This window comes from Oenanthe melanoleuca, chromosome 7 (genome assembly GCF_029582105.1).
Source record: "Oenanthe melanoleuca isolate GR-GAL-2019-014 chromosome 7, OMel1.0, whole genome shotgun sequence".
NCBI lineage: Eukaryota > Metazoa > Chordata > Aves > Passeriformes > Muscicapidae > Oenanthe > Oenanthe melanoleuca.
Window position 1 is genome coordinate 3,217,309 of NC_079341.1, and position 21,491 is coordinate 3,238,799.

General features: G+C 44.9%; 1 protein-coding gene across 1 annotated transcript in view; it reads left to right on the plus strand.

The window, feature by feature from the left end:
* ABCA12 (ATP binding cassette subfamily A member 12) overlaps window positions 1–21,491 on the plus strand; it is a 76,037-nt gene that overhangs the window by 11,984 nt on the left and 42,562 nt on the right. Inside the window, exons 3-17 of the mRNA XM_056496706.1 lie at window positions 2,695–2,842; window positions 5,012–5,100; window positions 6,136–6,245; window positions 7,293–7,310; window positions 7,342–7,491; window positions 8,241–8,419; window positions 11,257–11,369; window positions 12,356–12,452; window positions 12,581–16,714; window positions 17,319–17,434; window positions 18,090–18,196; window positions 19,588–19,841; window positions 19,952–20,064; window positions 20,479–20,603; window positions 21,282–21,455. Coding sequence (XP_056352681.1) covers window positions 2,695–2,842; window positions 5,012–5,100; window positions 6,136–6,245; window positions 7,293–7,310; window positions 7,342–7,491; window positions 8,241–8,419; window positions 11,257–11,369; window positions 12,356–12,452; window positions 12,581–16,714; window positions 17,319–17,434; window positions 18,090–18,196; window positions 19,588–19,841; window positions 19,952–20,064; window positions 20,479–20,603; window positions 21,282–21,455 — 5,927 coding nt within the window. The remainder of the gene's footprint in view (window positions 1–2,694; window positions 2,843–5,011; window positions 5,101–6,135; window positions 6,246–7,292; window positions 7,311–7,341; window positions 7,492–8,240; window positions 8,420–11,256; window positions 11,370–12,355; window positions 12,453–12,580; window positions 16,715–17,318; window positions 17,435–18,089; window positions 18,197–19,587; window positions 19,842–19,951; window positions 20,065–20,478; window positions 20,604–21,281; window positions 21,456–21,491) is intronic.

A 21,491-nucleotide genomic window follows, 5' to 3' on the forward strand; every position in this document is an offset into this window, starting at 1 on the left:
TGCAGGGTGCAGGGCTGAGAACCAGCCTGGGTCTAACTTACACCACATGGCAATCTGGCCCAGACTTTTGGATTTTTCTGTGCCATGGTCTTTGTCAGAAAACTTCCTGAATTCTCCAGCTGCTCTCAGAGGCCAGGCCAGTCCTCCCTGGCATTGCCACTGCTCCTGTCACACCTGCAGTGGCCCAGGGGTGGGTCAGCCCCTTGGCTGCCCAGCACCTGCTGGGAGCTGGCAGAGCCTCACCAGGGCCAGCCATGAATTCACAGGCACCAGTGGCAGCACTTCCAAACTGCAGGCCACAAATTCCTGCCTCTGTACATTTGGGGCTGCTGTTTCAGAAGGGAAGGAGGAACTGATACCATCGCTGTGCTCTGGTGCTGAGCACTTCACTTGTGATAGAGCAGCTGATTGTTTAATTGCCCATTTAGTTCAAAGTGTGCCACCTTTGAGCCCCAATCCTAGAATTTGTTATTGCTGCTTGCACCTCAAGGAAGTGTCTTCCTCTGACCTGGAGATTGATCAGGATCTCTTGCTTAATCACCTCTGTAAACATCTCCCATGCCTCTGAAGAAGACCAGTGCTCCCCTGACCCATCCTTGTGCTCCCCACTCATCCTCACCCTGAGGAATTATCCAGCTTTAGCTGCTCCTCATCTCCTGGGAGACATGAGCTTGGCTCCTGGCCATGTGGTTTTTGGCAGTGAAGGGTGGAGCTCCTACACATCCCAAGCCCCATGGCTTCCCACATCTTTGAAGCTTCATTTTGGTGGGCACATTGATCCAGTGAGGTCTGTGCTGTGCATTTTTGGATTGGTGTGCAAGTCAATGCCCTGCATGGGAGGTCAGAAGGAAGATGAGAGGAAAGGGCACAAAGCTGTGCAGGGCTGTAATTGGTGATCCCAAAGGGCAAACACCACGGGCACAGCAGGGATATTCACTCAAAGATGCTTCAGATTAAAGTGCTCTGAAGTTTCCCTCGTGGGCAGCAGATCAATGACCCTACACCACCTTCAGAGGGGTGGGTGCTTGCACCAGGAGTTCTGCCTGCAGGGATCTCCAGGTGCTCTGGGGATGCCAGGAGCTGGTTCAGCCAGCTGTGTGACTCCTGGGGGAAGGAGGGAGGGAGGGCTGTGACTCCTGATGTGGCTTGAGGCATGCAGGCAGTGTTGGGGGAAGCTTCCCAGAGCAGGGAGCCTTCTTCTCTGGCAGGTATCCACGTCCTTTAATTCTCTCCTGAACTCCTAACTCTCCACTGAGGTGTACAAGAGAATCACACACCATCAAAGTGGGTTCCTGTACCTCTGCAGGTCTCAGAGACCTCTCTGCTGGTTGCTGCTGTTTTTGCCCAAAGCAAAACATGCTAAACCATGAGTTTAAACTTGTGTCCTGACCCAAAAATGCAGTGACCAGCTGTGCTGAGGAAAGCTCAGGAAAATCCAGTCTCCATCAAGGAGACCAACAGCTGTGGGCTCCACCTACCCCTGCCAAGCCCTGTGGGAGCTTCTGGGGGTTGACCACTGCAATAATGAATAAATGTTGTACAGATGTGGTACTGTGTCCTTGTTGGAGGGGTGAGAGATAAAGCTGTGCCTGGGTGAGAGTCTCAGGTCATCTTTGAAGACTGAGGAGCAAGGTAATCAATTACCACAAACCTGCCTGCAGGCCTGCAGCAAATCTGGCTCCTTTCCACAGCAGAAATAATAGCAATGTCCTTTGCCAGGTAATTTTCCAAATGATTATTTTAAATAATATGTTGCCAGCAGAAGGGTTTGGGGATTTATGAGAGCGTTTGTCTCCGAGAGGAAGGGCAGCCCTGAACTCTGCGGGCTGGCAGCGAGCAGCAGGGGCAAGTGGCACATAAAACACTCCAGGGGCTCATTGCTCAGGTCCACTCCATGTCTGCAGGAGCAGGAGACTGGGACACAGAGCCCATCCCAAAGCACTGGCTGCCAGCAGCCCAGGCCACCAGGCAGATGGTGCTGGAGCTGCTCTGGTGGTGATGGATTGCTCCTCTGCCTTTCCAGGGCAGCTCTGCACAAAAAGCAGAGGATGTTTGTTGGTCCTGGACCCATTGCCCCTTCCTGTGGTAAAAGCTGAGACAAAGCCCTGTTTTAACAGCCTGGATTGGAAATAAAGATTGTGGCATTGTGTAGAAACCAATCCAACAATCCTTGGAGAGCATGTTCTCATGGGTGCTCCAGGTTGCTCGGGCCATGTGCCTGCTTTTACTTCATTTTATTTTTCAAAGGCAGAATTAGGATATCTTAATCTGAGGGGATTTTTGTCATTTCTTGCCTTGTCATTTCTTGGATTTTGGAGTGAAGGGGGGAAATCTGCAATTGTTCAGGACTGACAGGTATCCTATGAACAAATAGCTTGGCTCTTCTTCCTATTTACTGGGACCCTGGACAATTTGGTCTGGTGGGAGTCACATTGGAACTGGACAACCTTCAAGATTTCTTCCCAGCCACACCATTGTGTGGTTAAATAGCCTGTGATGGCTTTGTCAGTGTTGGGGGGGTTGCTTGTAGTGGGCTTTGGCAGATGGTACTGCCAGTGAAAGGAGCCTCAGCGAAACTGAGAATCCGCCCTGTCGTTTAGGAAGGGAAAATAGCACATTCTGACAGAAACACATGGCCAGAAAGTGCATGTCCTCATCATCACAATGGCATTTTCTCTCTCTCTCTTCCTCCAGGTTATCTTGCACCCCGAAACCTCCCCAGTGCAGGCTTCTTCCCGTTCCTGCAGACGGTGCTGTGCGACTCCGATGCCAGGTGCAAGGGCACGCCATACACTCCAGAGGATCTGCTGCCAAGGCTTAGTGACATCTCCTCCCTCAGACTGTAAGGGAATCTGAGTATCTCCAGGTGTTGGGAGCTGTAAAACAAAGTTTTGAGGGGGAGGGAGCTCCCATGAGTGTCTGTGTGTATGTACGGGTTTGTCCACAACAGATAAACCTCACCTACCTCTTCTAGCAGATGTCTGACACTTAGAAAAGAGAATATCAGCTGCAACTGGACACTTCAGAAATAATAACACTAGGGGAGTAATGTGTCCACTGATTCAGGCTTGAATCATCTACTGAAGGGAATTTTGCTCACTGAGGAAAATTCTTCAGCTCACCCAGATCAAAGCAAAAGAACAAATTTTTTTTGCATGACTGTAGGTCAGGTCAGTGATAAGACTTGCCCCCAGAGCAGCCTAGAGTGCTGATCTGCCACTGAGAGGGATCAGTTTAGGAGGCTTTGTCTGGAAGTTTGGATGTTGGTTCTGGATAACTGCTCTTTGAGCAGGTCCTCCAGGTTCTCTCCAGAACGGGTGTCCTTTCTGCAGACCATCAAATGTGTTGGGAGACACATGAAAATGCAGGAACAAATTTTACCCACAAAAGCACAGAGATTTGCAGCATGGCTGGGCACGTTTTGTTGGAATGTCAGTTTGCTGAAGTGGAAATATTCAGTGAGACCATTTCAGTTTCTTGATGTTTCAGTTGAAGTCAGGTAGCATTTGCTTTGAGACATGCCAGCCAGGGTGGTTTCTAGGTGGTTTTTACATCTTGGCTGCCCAGTTCTGGCAGACCCCTGGGGAATATGCCACACTGAGGCCTGGCTGGTTCAGGAGAGCTAAAAGTCTGGGCATCTCACAAGGGCTCTCACAATTGTTTTCAGGTGAGAGGCTGCTCCATAGTCAGTCTCAAAATCCCCCTTGGCCAGAGTTTCAGAGTCTGAAGAGCTAAAATTGCCCCACATCAGGCAGTCCTGGGGTTAGTGGCTCAATAAGGATCCTCCTTAGTGCAGAGGGAGTAATTTCCTAGGCCAAGTCAGTGATCAGAATCAATTCATTGGTGGGAAAGATGACTGAGGATGTGGCACAAGGTGAATCCTAATCAAATTCAAGGTCATGCAGCAGAAGAGAGGAGGGAAGGCAAAGCCCCATGGAAACTGGATGCCTGGATTCCCAGCTCTGTTCCTCAGTGCCATTGTTTTTCCCTGGGCATGTTAAACAATGGTTCATTTGGGGTATTGAAATGAAGAAATGGGAGCTTCTTGTGCCAAAGCTGGAGATCTTCCATGGGTTTCAATAGCTGCAAATCCTCCTTGCTTTCTGCTTTTGGTTTCTGAAAAAGCAATTTAGGAAATAAGTGGTTTTTCCTGCCAAATGAAAATCAAAGGATTTGGCCAACTTTTATATCAAGAACATGAGTCATTAACAAGCATCTTGACCACTCTTGAAGCTTGAGGCTGTCTGTGGGAAGTGTCATTACAGATATGTGGCCATACCTACCCTTGAATGGTCAGGGTCAGCCTTGGTGTGTTCTACAAGGAGAAACACCAACTATTAAGTAGTCACAGCAAAACTAGCAGGATGCTGAGTCTAAAACCTCAGGAAAAGATTCCTTGGGAAGGGGAAGGCTCCAGATGAATAGGTGTGGCTCTGCCTCAGGGGCAGGATCCCCTCTGGTGAGTTTGTCACAAAGTGTTTGAACTGTGGCCCTTCTTCACCGCCTGGATCTATTGTTTTGTAATATTCAGCTAATCCAGGCTGTTATTCTCCTCTCCCTTTGTGCAACTCACTGAAGCTCTTGTTAAATTTTTTGTTCTCACCTTTGATTCTGTTTCTTAGAGGCATTTACCAAAGTGTGCATTATACGGTTGGCAGAAACTTCCCTTAATAAAAGGGAGCCAAGTCCAAAAACCAAGCTCAGCAACGACTTCTTCCACCCTTTTCTCCTGGAGTGGAATGTTTGGGAAGGATGAGTAAGATTCTGGTATCTGGAAGGATTTCTTGGTAAGGCCATGCCCTTTATAGCCATGGAGTTCTGTACTTTTGCATCCCCAAGATATGTGCCAGGCCTGCAGAAGGAGCCAGGCTTTTGCATAACCCAAATTTCAACACAGCTGCCACGAAATCCGGCCATAGACACATCCTAAGTCAGTTACAAGAAATTCTGGCTGTTGTTCCACGTGTCTCATCTTTTTCTCTTTTTTTCTTCTTGTCTTTTTTTCCCCCAGCAAGGGCAGGAGCTCATCCAGTGTAGCCAAGGACAGGCTGCCACCACCATGGAGTGCAGAGGCTCCTGAAAGCAGGAATGCTTCCCTGGGTAGGTTATCCTCTGCCCTGGCAAGGTCTGCTCCTTGAAGGCTGGTCTTTTGGAGATCTCTGGGCAGAGCTGCAGCTCTCAGAGCACTGCTGAAATTATTTATGTGTTTCATAGAGGCACATGACTGTGGCCATGGCATTAGTGTAAATTCTTGGGAACAAGTACAAGTAGCTGTCTGTAGGAAAGACTTTGGAATTTGGCCAAGCAACCAGGATTAAATGGTTGTGCTTCACAGGAGCAATGCAAGATCACAGATTGATTGGACATTAATTAGAGACCTGGCTATTTATGGAATATTGCCCTTTTACTACCCACAAATTCTCCATAAACAGCTTATGATTTTTTTCAAATGTGTTTTTATTTGTGGTTATTCAGCAAATAAGTTGTCTTCTGTGCCAGAGTGGATATTTATTGTCGGTGATGGTCTCCTCTGATGTGATTCTCTTTCCTGAAGGAACTTTCAGCCTGAAAGTTTCCATAAAATCGTTACAATTATTATTTATTGATGGTAATGGCTGGTACAGTCCACAAGCCATCATGATGGATAGTCCTTTCTTGAGGGAGCTCAGGATGAAATGACTGATTACAGATTTGCATTGGCCTGTTCTGCTCCAGCCATTCACTGTTCCAATTAGCATTCCTGCCAGCACCCTCTGTGGTGCACAGACAGAAAAAGGCAGAATGCAAAAGGGACCAAGTGCAGAGGCGTGGGGAAGGGAAAAGTAAATCAATGAACAGTTATGGGAACTGTTGACTCATGTTGATGGTCAAGGAGGAACTCAGTTCTACATTTTATTTTTTAAAAAATTAAGAAATGATAGGTCGTGGCCCTGTATAACAAGTTACAATGTCATCCAGATTTAATTATATCAGAAAAAACTCTAAAGTACTTGCAGGATGCCATTGGCTGTACCTTTGGAAATAGATTAATAATGCACCCAAAGCTGTAGGTAGCTGTCTTGTGTCCTGGTTTTATATAGCAAAGAGGTTTTAAAAGACTGAAGTAAAACACAGTGTTTCAAACTGTTGTTGCAGCATTTGGGGATTTGGTACCTCATGGAGAGAAAAACCTTCAGAATATTTCATCACCATCCAACTTGACTTCCAGAACCCACATGTTCAACAAGATCCTCAGTTTTGGGAAGGTAAGTCTGTATTTGCATAATAACTGAGTGTCAACATTTGTGTATCCTCATATTAGAAGAATTAGAAGCTCAAAGTACCAAGACACAGCTTTTATTGCTTTAGGATCTCCCCTATTATGTGTTATGTTTCCTTTATTTTGGAAGCAGTGATTGTGGGTGGATTTTTAAGCTTTAAGATCTGTGGTGAGCTTCTTATCCTCTAGGCAGAAACCAGGCAAACCTTGAGGCATAACACCAAGAAACACAAAACATAAATACCCTGAGATACTTTGTTCAGAACTTGTGTGAGTCGAGATGTTTGCAGCGTATTTTCTTTCTCATGAAATTAAAGATGCAATGTGGCAGGCTTTGACACTCAAGGAATAAATATTATTATATTTAAATAAAGAATAAATAAATATTTAAATAAATAAATATAAGTAAAAATAAATAAATAAATAAATAAACAAATAAAATTAAAATAATAAATAAATAAACATAAAAATAAAGAAATAAAGAAATAAAAGAATAAATACATAAATAAATAAAAATAAATAAATAAATAAACAAATAAAATTAAAATAATAAATAAATAAACATAAAAATAAAGAAATAAAGAAATAAAAGAATAAATAAATAAATAAATAAATAAAAATATAAATAAATAAATAAATACTAATAAAAATAAGAATAAAAATAAAAATAAAAATGAATGAATGAATAAATAAAAAGAAAAAATAAATAAAAAGAAAAATAAATAAATAAATAAATAAATAAATATAATAAAAATATTTGCCCATGGTAGTCCTGCAGTGTTATTGGAGGCGCTGTGTGTTTATTGTGTAGATATTTGACATTTATAGGATCTATTCCTTTGCAATAGAAATTTGTTACACTGCAATGGACACTGCTTTTGTGTTTTGGTGTCAATGTCTACAAACTCTCATACACACATTTGAGGAATTTGAGGGGGTTTGGTGACACTGTTCAGCTGTTGGAATTCTGTCTCCATGCAAGTGCTGCACCCACAATGCTTTCCCCTGAGAGAAGTCTCATCACTGCCATTAGGACCACCCCAAGCACAGTGTTGAATGTTTTGTTGCTCTTTCAGAAGCAGAGCCTCAGGTCCCTGCTGTGCCAGGTGCTGTCACGATACCTGGCACATCCTGGGCTGAGCATGGCAGCCAACATCCACCACAACTTCTGCTCCACCAACTCATCCCTCCTGCAGTCCTTTGCCCTGGAGTTCAGGAGCCAGCTCTCCCAGGTGGGTGACATTCCCTGGGGCTGCAGCTGGGCAGGAGTTGCTCCTCTCTGTACCTAAGCAGGGCATGGTGAGGCTGAGTTAATTCCTGTGCACGGGGTTAGCCCAAAGACCTCCAAGTGGAAGAGCCAGGCATCACCCAGCCATCAGCTCATGGCCACCAAGGGTTCTCACCATGCCTGGCCTTGCTTCTCCTCTCTGTTTGTCCTTCTGCAGTGGCAGGTCAGTGGAACAGCACGAGGATGTGGTGTAAATAAGAATGTTTGAACCTTGGGAAGGCAATAAATTTAATTGTGTATTACCTCAGCAGTATAACTTCATCCAGTGACTCCTGTGTCTGATCCAGCAATTCATGATTGAAGCAATACTTGTCTTTGGGAAAGCAATATAATTAAAGCAAATTAATCCTATAAAGATAAAGCCTTCTTCTTCTTTTTTTTTTTTTTTTTTTCTTTGCCAAGGTTAGGATTGATATTAATTTTCTTGTATTGCTAGTCTTTGGACTCTTTAGGACATTGTGAATTGTAGGGCTTGTCTGAACAGAGAATTTATTGTTCAGCCTGGGGTGTGAAGGTAAAACACAGTCACACTTTCAGTCATTGCCTGTCCTTTGAATGTATTGTTTGCAGACTTGCATGCAAGTGCAGTGCCAGCTGAAAAACATAAAAGGACCCCCCCAGCAGCAAGGCTTCTGGTTATTAAATAATTTTTTTCTGGTTCTTAAATAATTTCTTACATTTTTATTCGTTAAGGTGCAGCACAACCCACAGTACCAGGAGACCTTTGTCAAGGAAATTGTCTCATTTCTGACACTCATCTCCCAAGTGCAGAATGACACCTCCCTGTGGCACCTGCTCTTACTGGCCCCAGATGTGTTTCAGGACAACATCCAGCTGCAAGACATAATTGTTTTCCTTCAGAATCCCAGCAGGTAAAGCAGAGAAGATGGCAGGAGAAGCAGTGAAAGCTGGTGGGTTTGTGTGCTGAGCTCTAGGGACATCACCTCTCCTCTTGAAAGAGGATTTGTTTGGGAATGATGCAGCTCCATGCTAATGCATCTCTAAACCTGTCTGTGGGCTGTGAGCAGTGTGTTGTTTTTCAGTGGCTCTTGTGTCATTCCTTTAATGTGAACTGGATATAAACTCTTGAGTTTTCTCCCTGCCTGCTCAGAGGCACTGCCATGCCCTTGTGCAGATAGAAAAGCTGGTGAGTCACAGCCACTGCCTTTGGTGGAAGAAAAACCCTTTTGACTGGATAAAGAAAGCAACCCACTGCTTTTATTCCAGAAAAGCACAGAGCCAAGTTCAGGTTGCTTTGGAACACCTCAAGCACTTTTAGGGGAGCCATAATGTTGTTTTTTAAAATTTGTTAACTAATCTACAGCTGGTTTAATCTTTCAAGACAGGCCCCAAGAAAGCAGAGGAGAGAGGGAGCCTGGTTTTCTACCAGGCTGACTTGGAGAAGAAAGTGCCAGTTATGTACTTGCTCAGTGGTTATGTGAAAAGCAGAGCTGGCTTAACAGCATTATTTAATTGTACTGAAATATGTGATGCAGTTCACACCTTGGAGAATACAAAATTGCTTAAATGGGCTTAGCCTTGAAATCCCTTTCCTGTGCTGTAGTTTGGCAAAGCTCTCCCTGATCCCCAGAAGAATTGAGTTACTCAAGATTAAGGGACTCTGTTCCAAGTCATCTTCTGGATGTGTGACTGACTCTGCTGTAATATATTCTGGATTGTCCAATTGTTACAGTACATGGAGGACACCAAGAAACTGAATGTCTTTTTAACTTGCACACATGAGAATTTGGGTTAAGGTGTTAAAAGAAGTTGTAGAAGCTTTGCCACTTTGATAGGACCCAGTGAGAGGGACTCACTTTTGATGGCTGCTGTGTTGCTGAGGCACTTAAAAACCTGTACATTTAATATCAAGGTAATTTTCCATGCTGCATTGTGAGACCCATGTGTAAGCTGTAATGGCCTCACCCTTGGAGGAGTCAGCAGCAGTGTGGCAAGAATTGTAATTTTATTCAGAAGCATTTTGTTCAGGCTGCTGTTTCAGTCACAGGATTATTACATTTGTTTGCATTTACTGGCTTTCAGAAGCCAGCCTGAGAACCAGCCCTGTTGGAGTGCCCAGGGAGAATTAATACTGACTGTGCTGCTCTGCTTTGCTCTACAGCTGCAGAGCTGGGTGAAGTTATCATAGGCAAGACAAAGAGGCACATAGAATTTCATCACCACAACTGTGCAGTGCTTTTATGCCTGGCATCTGGCACTGTAAATGCATGAGTAAAGAGTTATTGCAAAGAGATTGCACAAATAGTACTTTTAATGATGCTTACAAAAGCACATCTTAGCGAGCCTGGCCATGTCTCTTACTCAGGCAGGAGAGAACTCCTAAAGAAGTGCTGCACAGGGAAATTTTTTTTGTTGCTCTTGTTGTTATTGTAGAAATATGAAGATATAGAAGAAAAGAACATTTGCCCACTGTGGCATCTGTATTCACCAAGTGATAAACACCACCAGTGTGAAACAGTAACTTCCAAGTCATGAATCCTATAGAAAATTTAGCAGCAAATCCTATTACTCACAAAAACCTGTTTTGCAGACTGATTTCACAAATGTCCCTGTTTGTTGCTGTAAGATAGTTTTCCAGCTAAGCACGTAAGCTGAGCTTTTTCTCCCCAGCCAAAGTCTGCAGAAGCCCTGCAAGACTGAAATAAAAGGGCAGCAGCAACACTTGTTTCCACGTTTGCTGCCTTCTGATCTGCGTGATATGCATCCCCTTTTTGGCAAGCCTGTGCCTGCCTCCTCCTTGGCTCTGCCATTGCTCAGCTAAATATGTCATTTATTACTGAGTTTCTTCCCCTCTAAGGCTCTTGCAAGCACATCTGCAGAATGAAAATGATGAGCACCAAGCCCACGAAGCCTGCATGCAGACATGATGTTAAATTAGGAGAGATGAGATCCCCGGTGCTCTGTTTATTCCCACAGATCAGCATGTATTTACTCATGCCCAGCCAGGTTCTTTGTGCATCACCTGCACAACTTCAGGCAGTGAGAGACAGTGACCTCACACCTACAGTGAAGCCTGCTCTTTATACAGGAGGAAAAAAAAAATAAAAAGGGACTAACAATCTCAGTGAAGTTTTCAGTAAGCTGCACACCTGAGCAGGCAGTCCTTTAAATGAGTTCCTCTGTGATACAATATGCCTGATTATCAGCTAGTTCCTTCCTAAGGCTGAAAAACATTCCTTGCTTCCCTGTCAGACTGGCTATTACAGCATAAAAAAGGGAAGGAGGAGACTTGGAAATGGAACAGTTATTTGTGATTGCTTCTTCCTTCCACGGATGACTTTCCCCCTGGGATCCCTGCTCTCCCTGGAGTCTTGTCTCCTTGTTTCCTGGGGTTTTTAGGAGGAAATTCCCCTGCAGCAGTGAATCACATGGCTGGTGTGTCACCTGGGTGTTTTCCTGCTGGCTGGATTTTAGTGGCCTGTAGATTTGACACAACACTCTGAAAAAGTGCACCTAATGAGTGCCACACATGTGTTTGTGCTAATACACCACCATGGCTTTCCCATCAAAGCCCCTGTGTTTGTATCTTGTGCATTATCAAATAATTAAAAATAGAGGTGATGTCTAGTCTGTCAGACATTTTAAGACTGATAGGCTCTACTCCAGCTATTAGAACATTTGTTTTATCTCTTCTCATAAACCTGTAACCACAATTTATTTTCCCTTTTTTTCCCCCCCCCTCTTTCAGTGTTGTGCTGGCAGCTCAGAATGTCTCTGCATCTCTTGTGAGTGATGATAGATCTGAAACTGTTCAGAATGGGGTTTCAGATTCTCCACATTCCCTGAACTGCTTGGAGCAAGGTAAGGCTCCTCCATTGAGTCATATCTCTGCTGAAAACCTGTGGTGCTGAGGAGAAGCAAACTGCAGGCTAATAAGTAACCATACAGATTGCACACTCTTCAGGGCTCAGCATAATGGATTCTTCCTTCAGCTCTGTACAAATGTGAATAAAGTGCCTCATTTCAGATGGAAAAGTAAAAAGGCTTGGGTTTGTCAGTAGACAATGAATTAACATGAGTTTGCAGCCTCAGTGGAAATGGGGAGCAGTAATGTTTTACCTTGATTTGCTTTTTTTGGGGGAGTGATGTCAAAATCTGCCAAAATCTGGTTGTGGACTCTCAAACACAGCTCAGTGTGTCAAGGCAGGGGCTGGGCTGCTGTTTACATCCAGGTGAGCCATTCCTTTAAATCCCTGTCCCTCCCCTGGATACCCCCCCCTAACTGGGGATCTGTGAACAGGCAAGGGAAAGGAACAACTAAATGTAAGGGACAGATGGAGATTGCTGTCCCTTCTCTGCTTGTTTTGCAGAGATTGTGGAATTTGAGGTGGGTGAGAAGAAAGATGAGGTGTGCAAGTAGGGAAAACCATAGAAAGTGGCTGGTGAGAGGACTGGCCACACAGGGATATCAAAATGAGCTTGTGTGTGAGCAGTAAAAAAGCAACCCTGAATGAAGGGGAAGAAACCATAATAAATACTTGGCCACCTTGCTCTGCATTACTGACAGCAAAGCAGGAGGAGGCCTCTGTGAACATCCAGATCACAGGAGCACTGAATTGTTCCTGAATGATCTCAGCACAGAAAGTCATTTTCACTTCCCTCAAAAGGACAGGAAGGAGTTACACCCCAAAAGAACACTCAAATTTGTAACCAGAATATTGTGGCTTGTGGTAGGAGCCTGACTTCATATGTGCATGTTATCATGGATTGATTTGCCATTATAGCACTTCTCAGGTTCCAGAATTACATGATCTTTACTAATAATGCTCTTCACATTTTTGTTGTAGATAAAGAAGGAAGTTGGGTGACCAGATTTATTTGTAATTCCTTTGTTCACTGGAAAGACAATCCCACTTTAGTATCTGAATTGGAGGAAGTTCTGAGGTGAGACATTAGCTAAAGGGATATTACTAACAGTGTAATTCAAATCTATGTTCTTTGCTCTAAATCACTTTACATTTCCACTTGCATTGATTTCATATTCACTAAAACACTTTTTTGTTCCCCTCCAGAAAAATAAAGTCACCAGAGATTGGTGGAAAGCACTCCAAGAGGTCCATTAATTCAGATGATTTAGAAGCCATACAAAAGCATCTACATCGTTTAAAAGGCTTTGAGGAAAAAATGAATAGAAGTGAATTAAAAAGCTTAAATCTATTCAGAAATTTGAAGAATGAAACATTACAGAAATTGTATGCATTTCTTGAACTGGAAATGAATCCACATCGTGATAATAAATTAAAGGAACCATATAATAAGGAAATAATTGATGAAATCTATAACTTCACATCACTGCAATTACAGAGCAACTTTATTGGGACTTCCATTTTCAATACAATGACCCAGTGGCAAGAAATTCAGAGGGCTTTAAAATTAGCTACAATGCTTTGGAATCCAACTCTCCTAAAGAATTCTAATTTTAGTACATTGCAAACTAAGGATGCTCTCCAAATGCTGCTCTCCACAAGCATGCCATCACTTCTGGAAGGTCTCAGAGACCTTTTGAGCGAAATGCAAGAAATCCCATCTGTGTTTTCTGATGATCTTCTTGAGCCTGAGTCCTACAGCAACTTCCCAGAGCAGCTCCTAGCTCTCCAGAGGATGTTTTTCAGAAAGACAGGTGTAAATGTAGGTTATCAGTACCTCCTGCTGCCTGTGTTTGAGCTGATGAGGGCTGTAGAGAAGTCCATGGGTGAAGCCTGGTGGGATGAGCTGAACGTCTTCTGGCGCCTTGGGGAGAAGCTGAGATCCATGAAGTGGAATAACACAGCCACTGTTGCCTATGGGCAGTTCTTGGAGGTGTTAGACAGCCATTTGCAAAAGCTGAGTAATGGATCAAGTGGTGTCTTCACTGAAGAACTGGATCAGCTGTCAGAATTTATAACAGCCGTGTTTCAAGAGTTTGGGGAAAGCTCTGGAGTGGCCAATATCTCACAAGTCACTCAAGCCATCCAAAAGACATTGTACATATTAAAGGACTTGCAGCTGAATTATAATATCAGCACATTAAAATCTATAGATCTTTTCTTTAATTTTAACAATAAAACCTTGGAGAGCTTGTCTGAACTCGTGAGAACAGGAATGAAAATCCTTCATTTTGCAAGTGCCAATGAAAGTTCCAGTGAAGACATAATTAACCCCATCTATAATTTAACACACCTTCTGCTGCAGGAGTTCAGCCAGTCTTTCTTACAGCACAACACCTCACTACAGGCACAAATTTGGGAGTTCCTCCATTTAGCCGTGGGTCCTTTCCTTGACAGCAGCAGCAATGGCTACAGGACACTCCAGAATTGCTCCTTTGAAGACGTGCTCAGCATTGCCCTTGAGGTGCTGTTTGAAAATGCCACTCTGAGGGAATCCTCAGCCAGGAGCCCCTGCAAGCCCCTCCTGGATTCCTTGGCCATGGAGGGTGGGGCAGGGAGCAATGACACCTTTACCAAGATGTTCCAGCTGGCCATAGGCAACCTGAAAGTGTCCTCAGAGTTTGCTGCTGCCTACAACCACAGCAGGGAGCGATTTTCCAAGGAGCTGTCATGCCTCAGCAGAGCTCTGAGCTTTTCTCTGAGTTTCCTTTCCAAGCTAAACCTTGTCTCTGAGCTGGGAAACTCGTGGCTCCAGGAGAAGCTGAGAGCTCTGGGTGCAGCCACAGAGGGGCTGGTGCAGGGTGATGCCTGGTGCCCCATCCCAGCCCAGGCTGTGGGTGATGTGTCCCCATCCCAGCTTTTGGACCTGCTCCTTCCTGCCCTGAACAAAACCTTGCTGAGCTCCCTGAGCTCCCCTGAGAGCCCAGCAGGCTGGAATGGGCTGGCTGTGTTCTCCCAGCTGTCACCTCCTGCCCACATCTGGAACAGCAGTCTCCATGAGCTGCTGCAGGTGGGCAGGGCTGCTGCCAGCCACCCCGAGTGGGGACACTTCTCCCGGCTGTGGCGTGCCACTGGCAGCCTGCTGACCTCCAAGTGGAGCCTCACAGAGCTGGGTGAATATGTGCAACTGCTGCAAACGATGAAGAGAGCTCTAATCCTCGTGGACTTGGGGGTAGCTCCTGGAAAAGCATTGGTGCATCAGATCTCTCACAATTCTACTGAAGCAATTAAATCCTCAGATCTGGGTGATTTGTATAGTTCATTGAAACTCCTTTTCAGTGCAGCTTCTGCCACAGACAGCACACTGGACTTGGAAAAAATATTTCAGGAAATACTTTCTCTGAATGAAGGGGGTGGTGAAGGATTGTTCTACTCTAATCCGTATGGAAAAGAAAATCAAGATATTCTGACTATGGCTGAAGTGATTTGGAACGAGATAGTTTTAAACAGGACTCATTTTAATACCAAGCATGCATGGGAGGTTGTCAAAATGATTGCACTCGATGCAATCTCACTTGAAGACATTGAAAATTATCTCAGCACAAATGAAAAAGTGTCATCATTATTTTCTGACTTCTTGTTGACCCCTACAACTTCTGAAAATTTTGCAGAACACCTTTTGTCCCTTGAGCAGCTTCTTGGTGCCGTGGCAAAGGTGAATGCCAGTGATCATTATCTGCTGATCTCTTCTTTGTCTAAGCTAATGCAGAAACTCCCCCCTGGAAAGCAGGAAAACGAACTTGGTGCTTTCTGGCACCTTGCTGAGAGTCTCCAGTCATTGAAGTGGAATAGTACAGACAGTCTCACTGCTCAGTCACTTCTAGACATGCTGCAAAATCTGCTAAATACGATAAAAAATGACTCCAGCCTTCCTTTCAGTAAGGAGCTGGAGCAGCTGCTAGACTTTGGTTCCTCCATTTTTGAGCTGTATGATGGAGAAGACTCCAGGGGAACCAACATCTCCATGTACTTGCAGGCCATGCAGAGGGGTATCTCAGCTTGGAAAGGTTTCCAGAGAAGGTATAACATCAGGGAGCTTGAATCTATCAGCCTCTTACTTGATTCTTACAGTAACTATACCCAGAGACTGATGGAAATTTGGAGAGCAGGAATGGAAGTTCTTCATGACACCAACTTAAACAAAACATTCGAGGAAAAATTGGATGTTGTCTATAATTTCTCACGTTTGCTGCTGCAGGAGTTCAGCCAGTCTCCCTCACAGCACAACACCACACTACAGGCACAAATTTGGGAGTTCCTCCATTTAGCCTTGGGTCCTTTCCTTGACAGCAGCAGCAATGGCTACAGGACACTCCAGAATTGCTCCTTTGAAGACGTGCTCAGCATTGCCCTTGAGGTGCTGTTTGAAAATGCCACTCTGAGGGAATCCTCAGCCAGGAGCCCCTGCAAGCCCCTCCTGGATTCCTTGGCCATGGAGGGTGGGGCAGGGAGCAATGACACCTTTACCAAGATGTTCCAGCTGGCCATAGGCAACCTGAAAGTGTCCTCAGAGTTTGCTGCTGCCTACAACCACAGCAGGGAGCGATTTTCCAAGGAGCTGTCATGCCTCAGCAGAGCTCTGAGCTTTTCTCTGAGTTTCCTTTCCAAGCTAAACCTTGTCTCTGAGCTGGGAAACTCGTGGCTCCAGGAGAAGCTGAGAGCTCTGGGTGCAGCCACAGAGGGGCTGGTGCAGGGTGATGCCTGGTGCCCCATCCCAGCCCAGGCTGTGGGTGATGTGTCCCCATCCCAGCTTTTGGACCTGCTCCTTCCTGCCCTGAACGAAACCTTGCTGAGCTCCCTGAGCTCCTCTGACAGCCCAGCAGGCTGGAATAGCCTGGCCATGCTCTCCAGTGTGGCACAGGATGAGCTCCAGAACCTTCTGCAGAGGCTCCAGGGCACCCTCAACCTCACTGAAGGCAGTCCTTACACAAGTGCCTGGGCTGTGTTTGACAGCTTCCTCAGCACCAAAAGGAATTTAAGGGAAGGAGCTTCCCTTGCAAGGCTGTTGGAAGCAGTGGCAAGTGACTCTGCTGGGGATCTGTCAGCTCTAGAAATCACAGAAGACACCCTCTACCTTCTCAAGGAGCTGGACATCTCTGGCCTGCTGAATGAATTCAATATAAGTTCCAGCTCAGCTTTTCTCTCCAACAAAACCAGTTTTGACAGTGTGGTTGATGTTGTTGCTCATCACTTCACTGTGGTGGCAGAAACCCTTTACAACAAGACCCTGCCTTGGACCCTGAGTGACCACACTCTGTCCCCAGCCAGCTTGATCACACGGTGAGTTTGGGTTTTGGGTCTTGTAATTCCATGGGTGGGTTGTGGCCATCATTCTCATTCCAGCATGACAAGTATGGAATTTTCTTCCAGTGGAACAACCTAAGCATGAAGTCACTGTAATTTAGGACACAAGGTACAATGTGGGTTAAAGTGAAGAAGAGGAAACTTCTCCTTGAGCTGAAAGTCAGACTTACAAAAAGTTTTGTGTGTTGGCATGTTTCAATGCACAGTGGAACAGAGTCCTGAAGGAGTCTCACCAGACTTAGGCTCTTTGGAAAATCTTCCTTTGTGGGATGACTCTCTAATTTTTGATCCTCATTCTCCCTTAGGTGTGCCTTTCCATCTAAGTAATGCATCCATCACACAGATGTGAACTTTTCAAGTGTGTTTTCTTATTTTGAGAGTGAATGACAGCTTTGGGAAATAACAGCAAAAAGAACTGATGGACTAAAACTGGGAGGGTACCCACTTAGGAGAGATGGCTTTCATCTGGAATTCTTGTTTACTCTGCCAAGGAACAGCATCCACAGCTGACAGGCTGCTCACTGATATATACCTTGTCTTTGAAAGAGAAGCTGATTTAAATTCCTATCTTATTTTTCAGATTTCTGTTTTTAGAATTCGAAAACACCATCTTGCAGGTGACAGCGAATCACAGCTACAACCCTTACCTGATGTGTTTAATAAACTCCCTGGAAGCTGAAGATGGGGAATTGACAGGTGATCATGATTTCATTAACTCTGAGTTGCCTCAGCTGCAATGTGCACTGTGTCCTGCCTGTTTTCTGTCTAATGTTGGGAAGGACTGGTGCTACATGGTTTTACCTGCTGGGATTAACTGGAGCTGTGAGACCTGGGGAAGCCAGGCTTGGCTTTTTTTTTTTTTTTTTTCAGTTATGTCAGGTTGTGATTATGAGTTTCCATCCCAATCTCTCCAGAAGGCACATTTCCTCTTCTCTCTGTGATGACAGGTTGCTGACAGTCACACAAAGCAATCTCACCCACAGAAACCTTTTTCCCTTCACAGCTTTATGTAGCTGTAATATGACAGCAGTTATTTCTGAGAGTTAAGGTGGTATTTCACATAGATACTCATCATTTGTGCTTATTGTAGCACCTGAGAGGTTTTACCTGTGCACCTGTTGCCAGGATGGGATGGATTTCACTAGGAACAGAGCACTTACTTGAACTCAAGCCATTATAACCCAGATTACAATTTAGTCCTATGATTTTAGAGGTCCTCAGCCATGAGAGTTTGGTGGAAAGCAGCAAAGCTCAGTTGGCCTCAGAATAAAAGTGCTGATATTCCCATCTGTGAACTTTCTGGCATTTTTGTCTGGAGTAACTATTGGGTTTTTTTTTTTTCCCTGCACAGAAAACATCACACTGCTTTTGAAGCAAACTCATCTGAAGAAGAACTCTTTTATGCAAAGTAATACCTCTGAGAAACACTCATCCATACCAGAGCTCCTGAAGCTAAAAGTGAGTCTGCTTAAAATGCTGACTTGAAGGACATCCTGCAGTGATACATGAATGTGCATATGGAAAAAAGTTTTCTTAAGAGAACAGCTGATAAAAAGTAGGATTAAAACTCTGTGTTCTGCCTGCTGCCTGTATTTGAAGGTCACCTGTAAACTGGGTTGAGGAATTTGTAGCTTTATCTGTCCCTGCTGAGTTTTCAGGGAAGGCAGAGGTGTTGCTGTCCTCCCATGTGCTGGATAGGATGGCTCTGTTTTCCACCAGCCATCCCAGAAGGATGGGCACTGCAGAGCTGGCCAGTGGCAGCATATTCCTCAGAGCACCAGTAGTTTTAAAATTCAGTATATTGAGACCTACTGAAGCACCTTGCAGAGCTGAGATCATTCTGGGATGCCTCAGCCACACTTGAGGAGCAGGTTGGGAGGAGTCTGGAAGGCACAGGTAGGGATCAGATACCTCTGCCCTGCTGAGAATCCATGGAGTTGTGCACTCCTAACTGGCAGCTGGAAGCATGACTGACTGGGTTAGTGCTGTACCAACACCAGTGTGGCTGGAGTCAAGTCCCCAGATGTCTCACAACACCAGCATGGCTCCTGAGATTAAGCACCACCATTGACTCCTGGAGTTCCCTCACCAGCTTTGGGTTTGGCCATGCCTCATTTGAATAAAATGCTTCTTAGCCCATGCATTCATGACTGCACTAATAGCATGCATGCACTTTAGTCTGTTGCTCCATATGAGAAATAGCATTTAAAAGTCCTTTAAAAAAAAAATACAGCACTATGCAATGCTGTTGCTGTGTAATATATCTGTAACAATAATATGATGAGCCTCAGTGTGACAGGTACTTAAAAGCATAAACCTGAAAATAATTCTTCCCATAAGAGCCTGCTAATGTAAATAATGATGTCAGACAAGAGGGAAGCCCATAATAGCAAAGGACTGTAATTTTACTTGGGTTGGCAGATAAGGAAGCTCTGACTTCTGGCCAAGTCTCTTTCCTGTGCTGCAGTAGATGACCAGGTGGTATCTGAAAGGCCAAACCTGCTGTGCCAGGTAGATTTATTTGGTCTCTGAGAAGATTAATTAGTAAACAGGCAAGTGCAATGGAGTATTGCTGTCTAAGTGTGTTGGGCAGGGGAAATGACATGTTAAGGTTTGCAAGGTTTATTAAATCCAGCCAGGTCTGCCAGAAGCTCACACAATGATTGTCACAAGCTGTTCTATTGGAGACCTTTTGAATGAACTAAAAATATATATATATTTTAAAATCTTAGTCCTGAGGAGAGACAGAAAGGGACAGCTAGACTCTTTAAAGCTTGCCTTTTATCATTCTGTCACCTAACTGGTGTTTGTGCATTTGTCTTCCTTTTTTTCCAATATATCCTTTGAAGATCTCTCACCTCCAGGATCTGACAGCACTTCTGTGTGACTATGAGAGCTCAAAGTCAATCCAGCAACTCTGCCAGCTCCCTGAGGTTCCCTTTGGGGAGCTGTGTGAGCAGGGCCAGTCTCAGGAGCAGCTCCTCCACCTTGCTGAGCTGAGCAGCCAGCTTGTGACCAACGTGCTGAGCCACAGGAGGATCTCCCAGGAGCTCCAAAATGTGCTCATTGGGGATGCCACAGACATCCAGGCACAGCTGAAGTGGTGAGGCTCTCCCTCTGAGCCAGACTGTTTTAGTATTCTGTTTGTGAAATTACTTCTTGCCTTCTCTTTATATTCTCAGCTTTTTTTGTTGCTTTGTTTTTCCAACTCAGGCTTCAAGAAGATGTACCAGAAATTGCTTTCTTTCAAGAGATTCCTCAGTATATGGCTGCTTTGAATTCCATGTTGAACATCACTGAGGGCTTGACAGACTCAAACAAGCAAGGTACTCTTCTCTATTTTCTTTGCAGTGTTGGTAATCATCACTACTGGTAGCACACTTTCTGCTGGAAATCCCAAGAATTGCTTAGGAAGAAGAGGTATTAATGGAATAACCATACACCATGACCTTGGGATCCTTTATCTGGGGTTTGTTTTGTATGGTTTGTTTTTTTTTTTTTTACAAAGAAAGCACCAAGTCTTTCTGTCTGAGCAAATTTTGCTGTCCTGGGATGTGATAATTTCAGCCCACAAACCAGACTGTAAAATGTAGGAAATAATGACTGTTCCAAGTTTTTTTGGATTTTTTTCTTAGCAGTGAGGTTCCATACTTCACACAAAATCTTCTCTGTGTGCTTGAGATTTGCTGTGTGTCTGGAGAAAGCTGTTACATCAATTGTTCTTTGACTGTTCATTCCAGAAAAGTTAAGAGATGTGTTTAAAAATGTGGACCAGCTCAAAGAGGACCTCAGAAACACAACAGGGATGTCCACAGCCAGCATTGATGCTCTTCTGGAAGCACCTTTCCCAGAAAACAGCAGTCAGGTAAGCTTGCTGTTATCCTTTTGGGAGATCTTGCTGCTTTCTACTGCTCAGACCATTAAAAGTGTAATTTGTTAGTGAATGCAGCTAAGCAGGGTGTGTGACAGCACAGATGACCCCAGAGGGACAGGCAGCACAGCATGTTAGGGGTTGGAATAGCAGGAATGCAGGAGGAGCATCACTGCTGCCAGCCCAGCCAGTGGAGCTGGGAGCCTTGTGGTCCCTTTGGCTGTCACCAGGAGCTGCCTGCAGAGGGATGGCTCTGATCTGGGCAGGGCACAGCTCTCTGGGACACACTAGTGGGGGCTGAGCAGGGTTTTTAGTCATGTCCATTTGTGACCACGATGTGTGAGAGCACTCAGGGTTCAAAAATACCCTCCCAGAATGAGAGATGAGCTTCCCTTCCTCAGCATCCTGCTCCTGCAAGCAGAGCTCCAGAAGCTTTTCCCCTTCCCAGCCATCTTGTCTGGACTGGACTCTTTTCCAAACTTCACATGCATCAGTCAGTGAGAAATGGAAGCCACAAAGGCTTTTACTACTGTGCAAGCTGGGTAGTAAACCACAGTCCTTAGGATCTGTCCCTGGGAGTGGGAGTAATGGGCAGGCATTCCCTGCTCCTTGGGTGGTTGAAATATGGCACTGTGGAGAGAACAGGCACCCCTAAGCATCCTCTTTTCCCAGCTCATGTCCCAGGTGCTGCAGCTGGAGTCCTGCAGTGCCCATCCTGCCGTGCCACAGCTGCAGGAGCTGCTGCAGGAGCTGTGCAGCCTCCCTGTGCCAGAGAGGACTCGCAGCACCTACCTCCTTGGGGTCACCCTGCTGAGGCACCTGGACACCTACAGCTTCTTCTACAAGGTTGGTGCTGGGTTTTTACACTGCTTTGCTGCACGT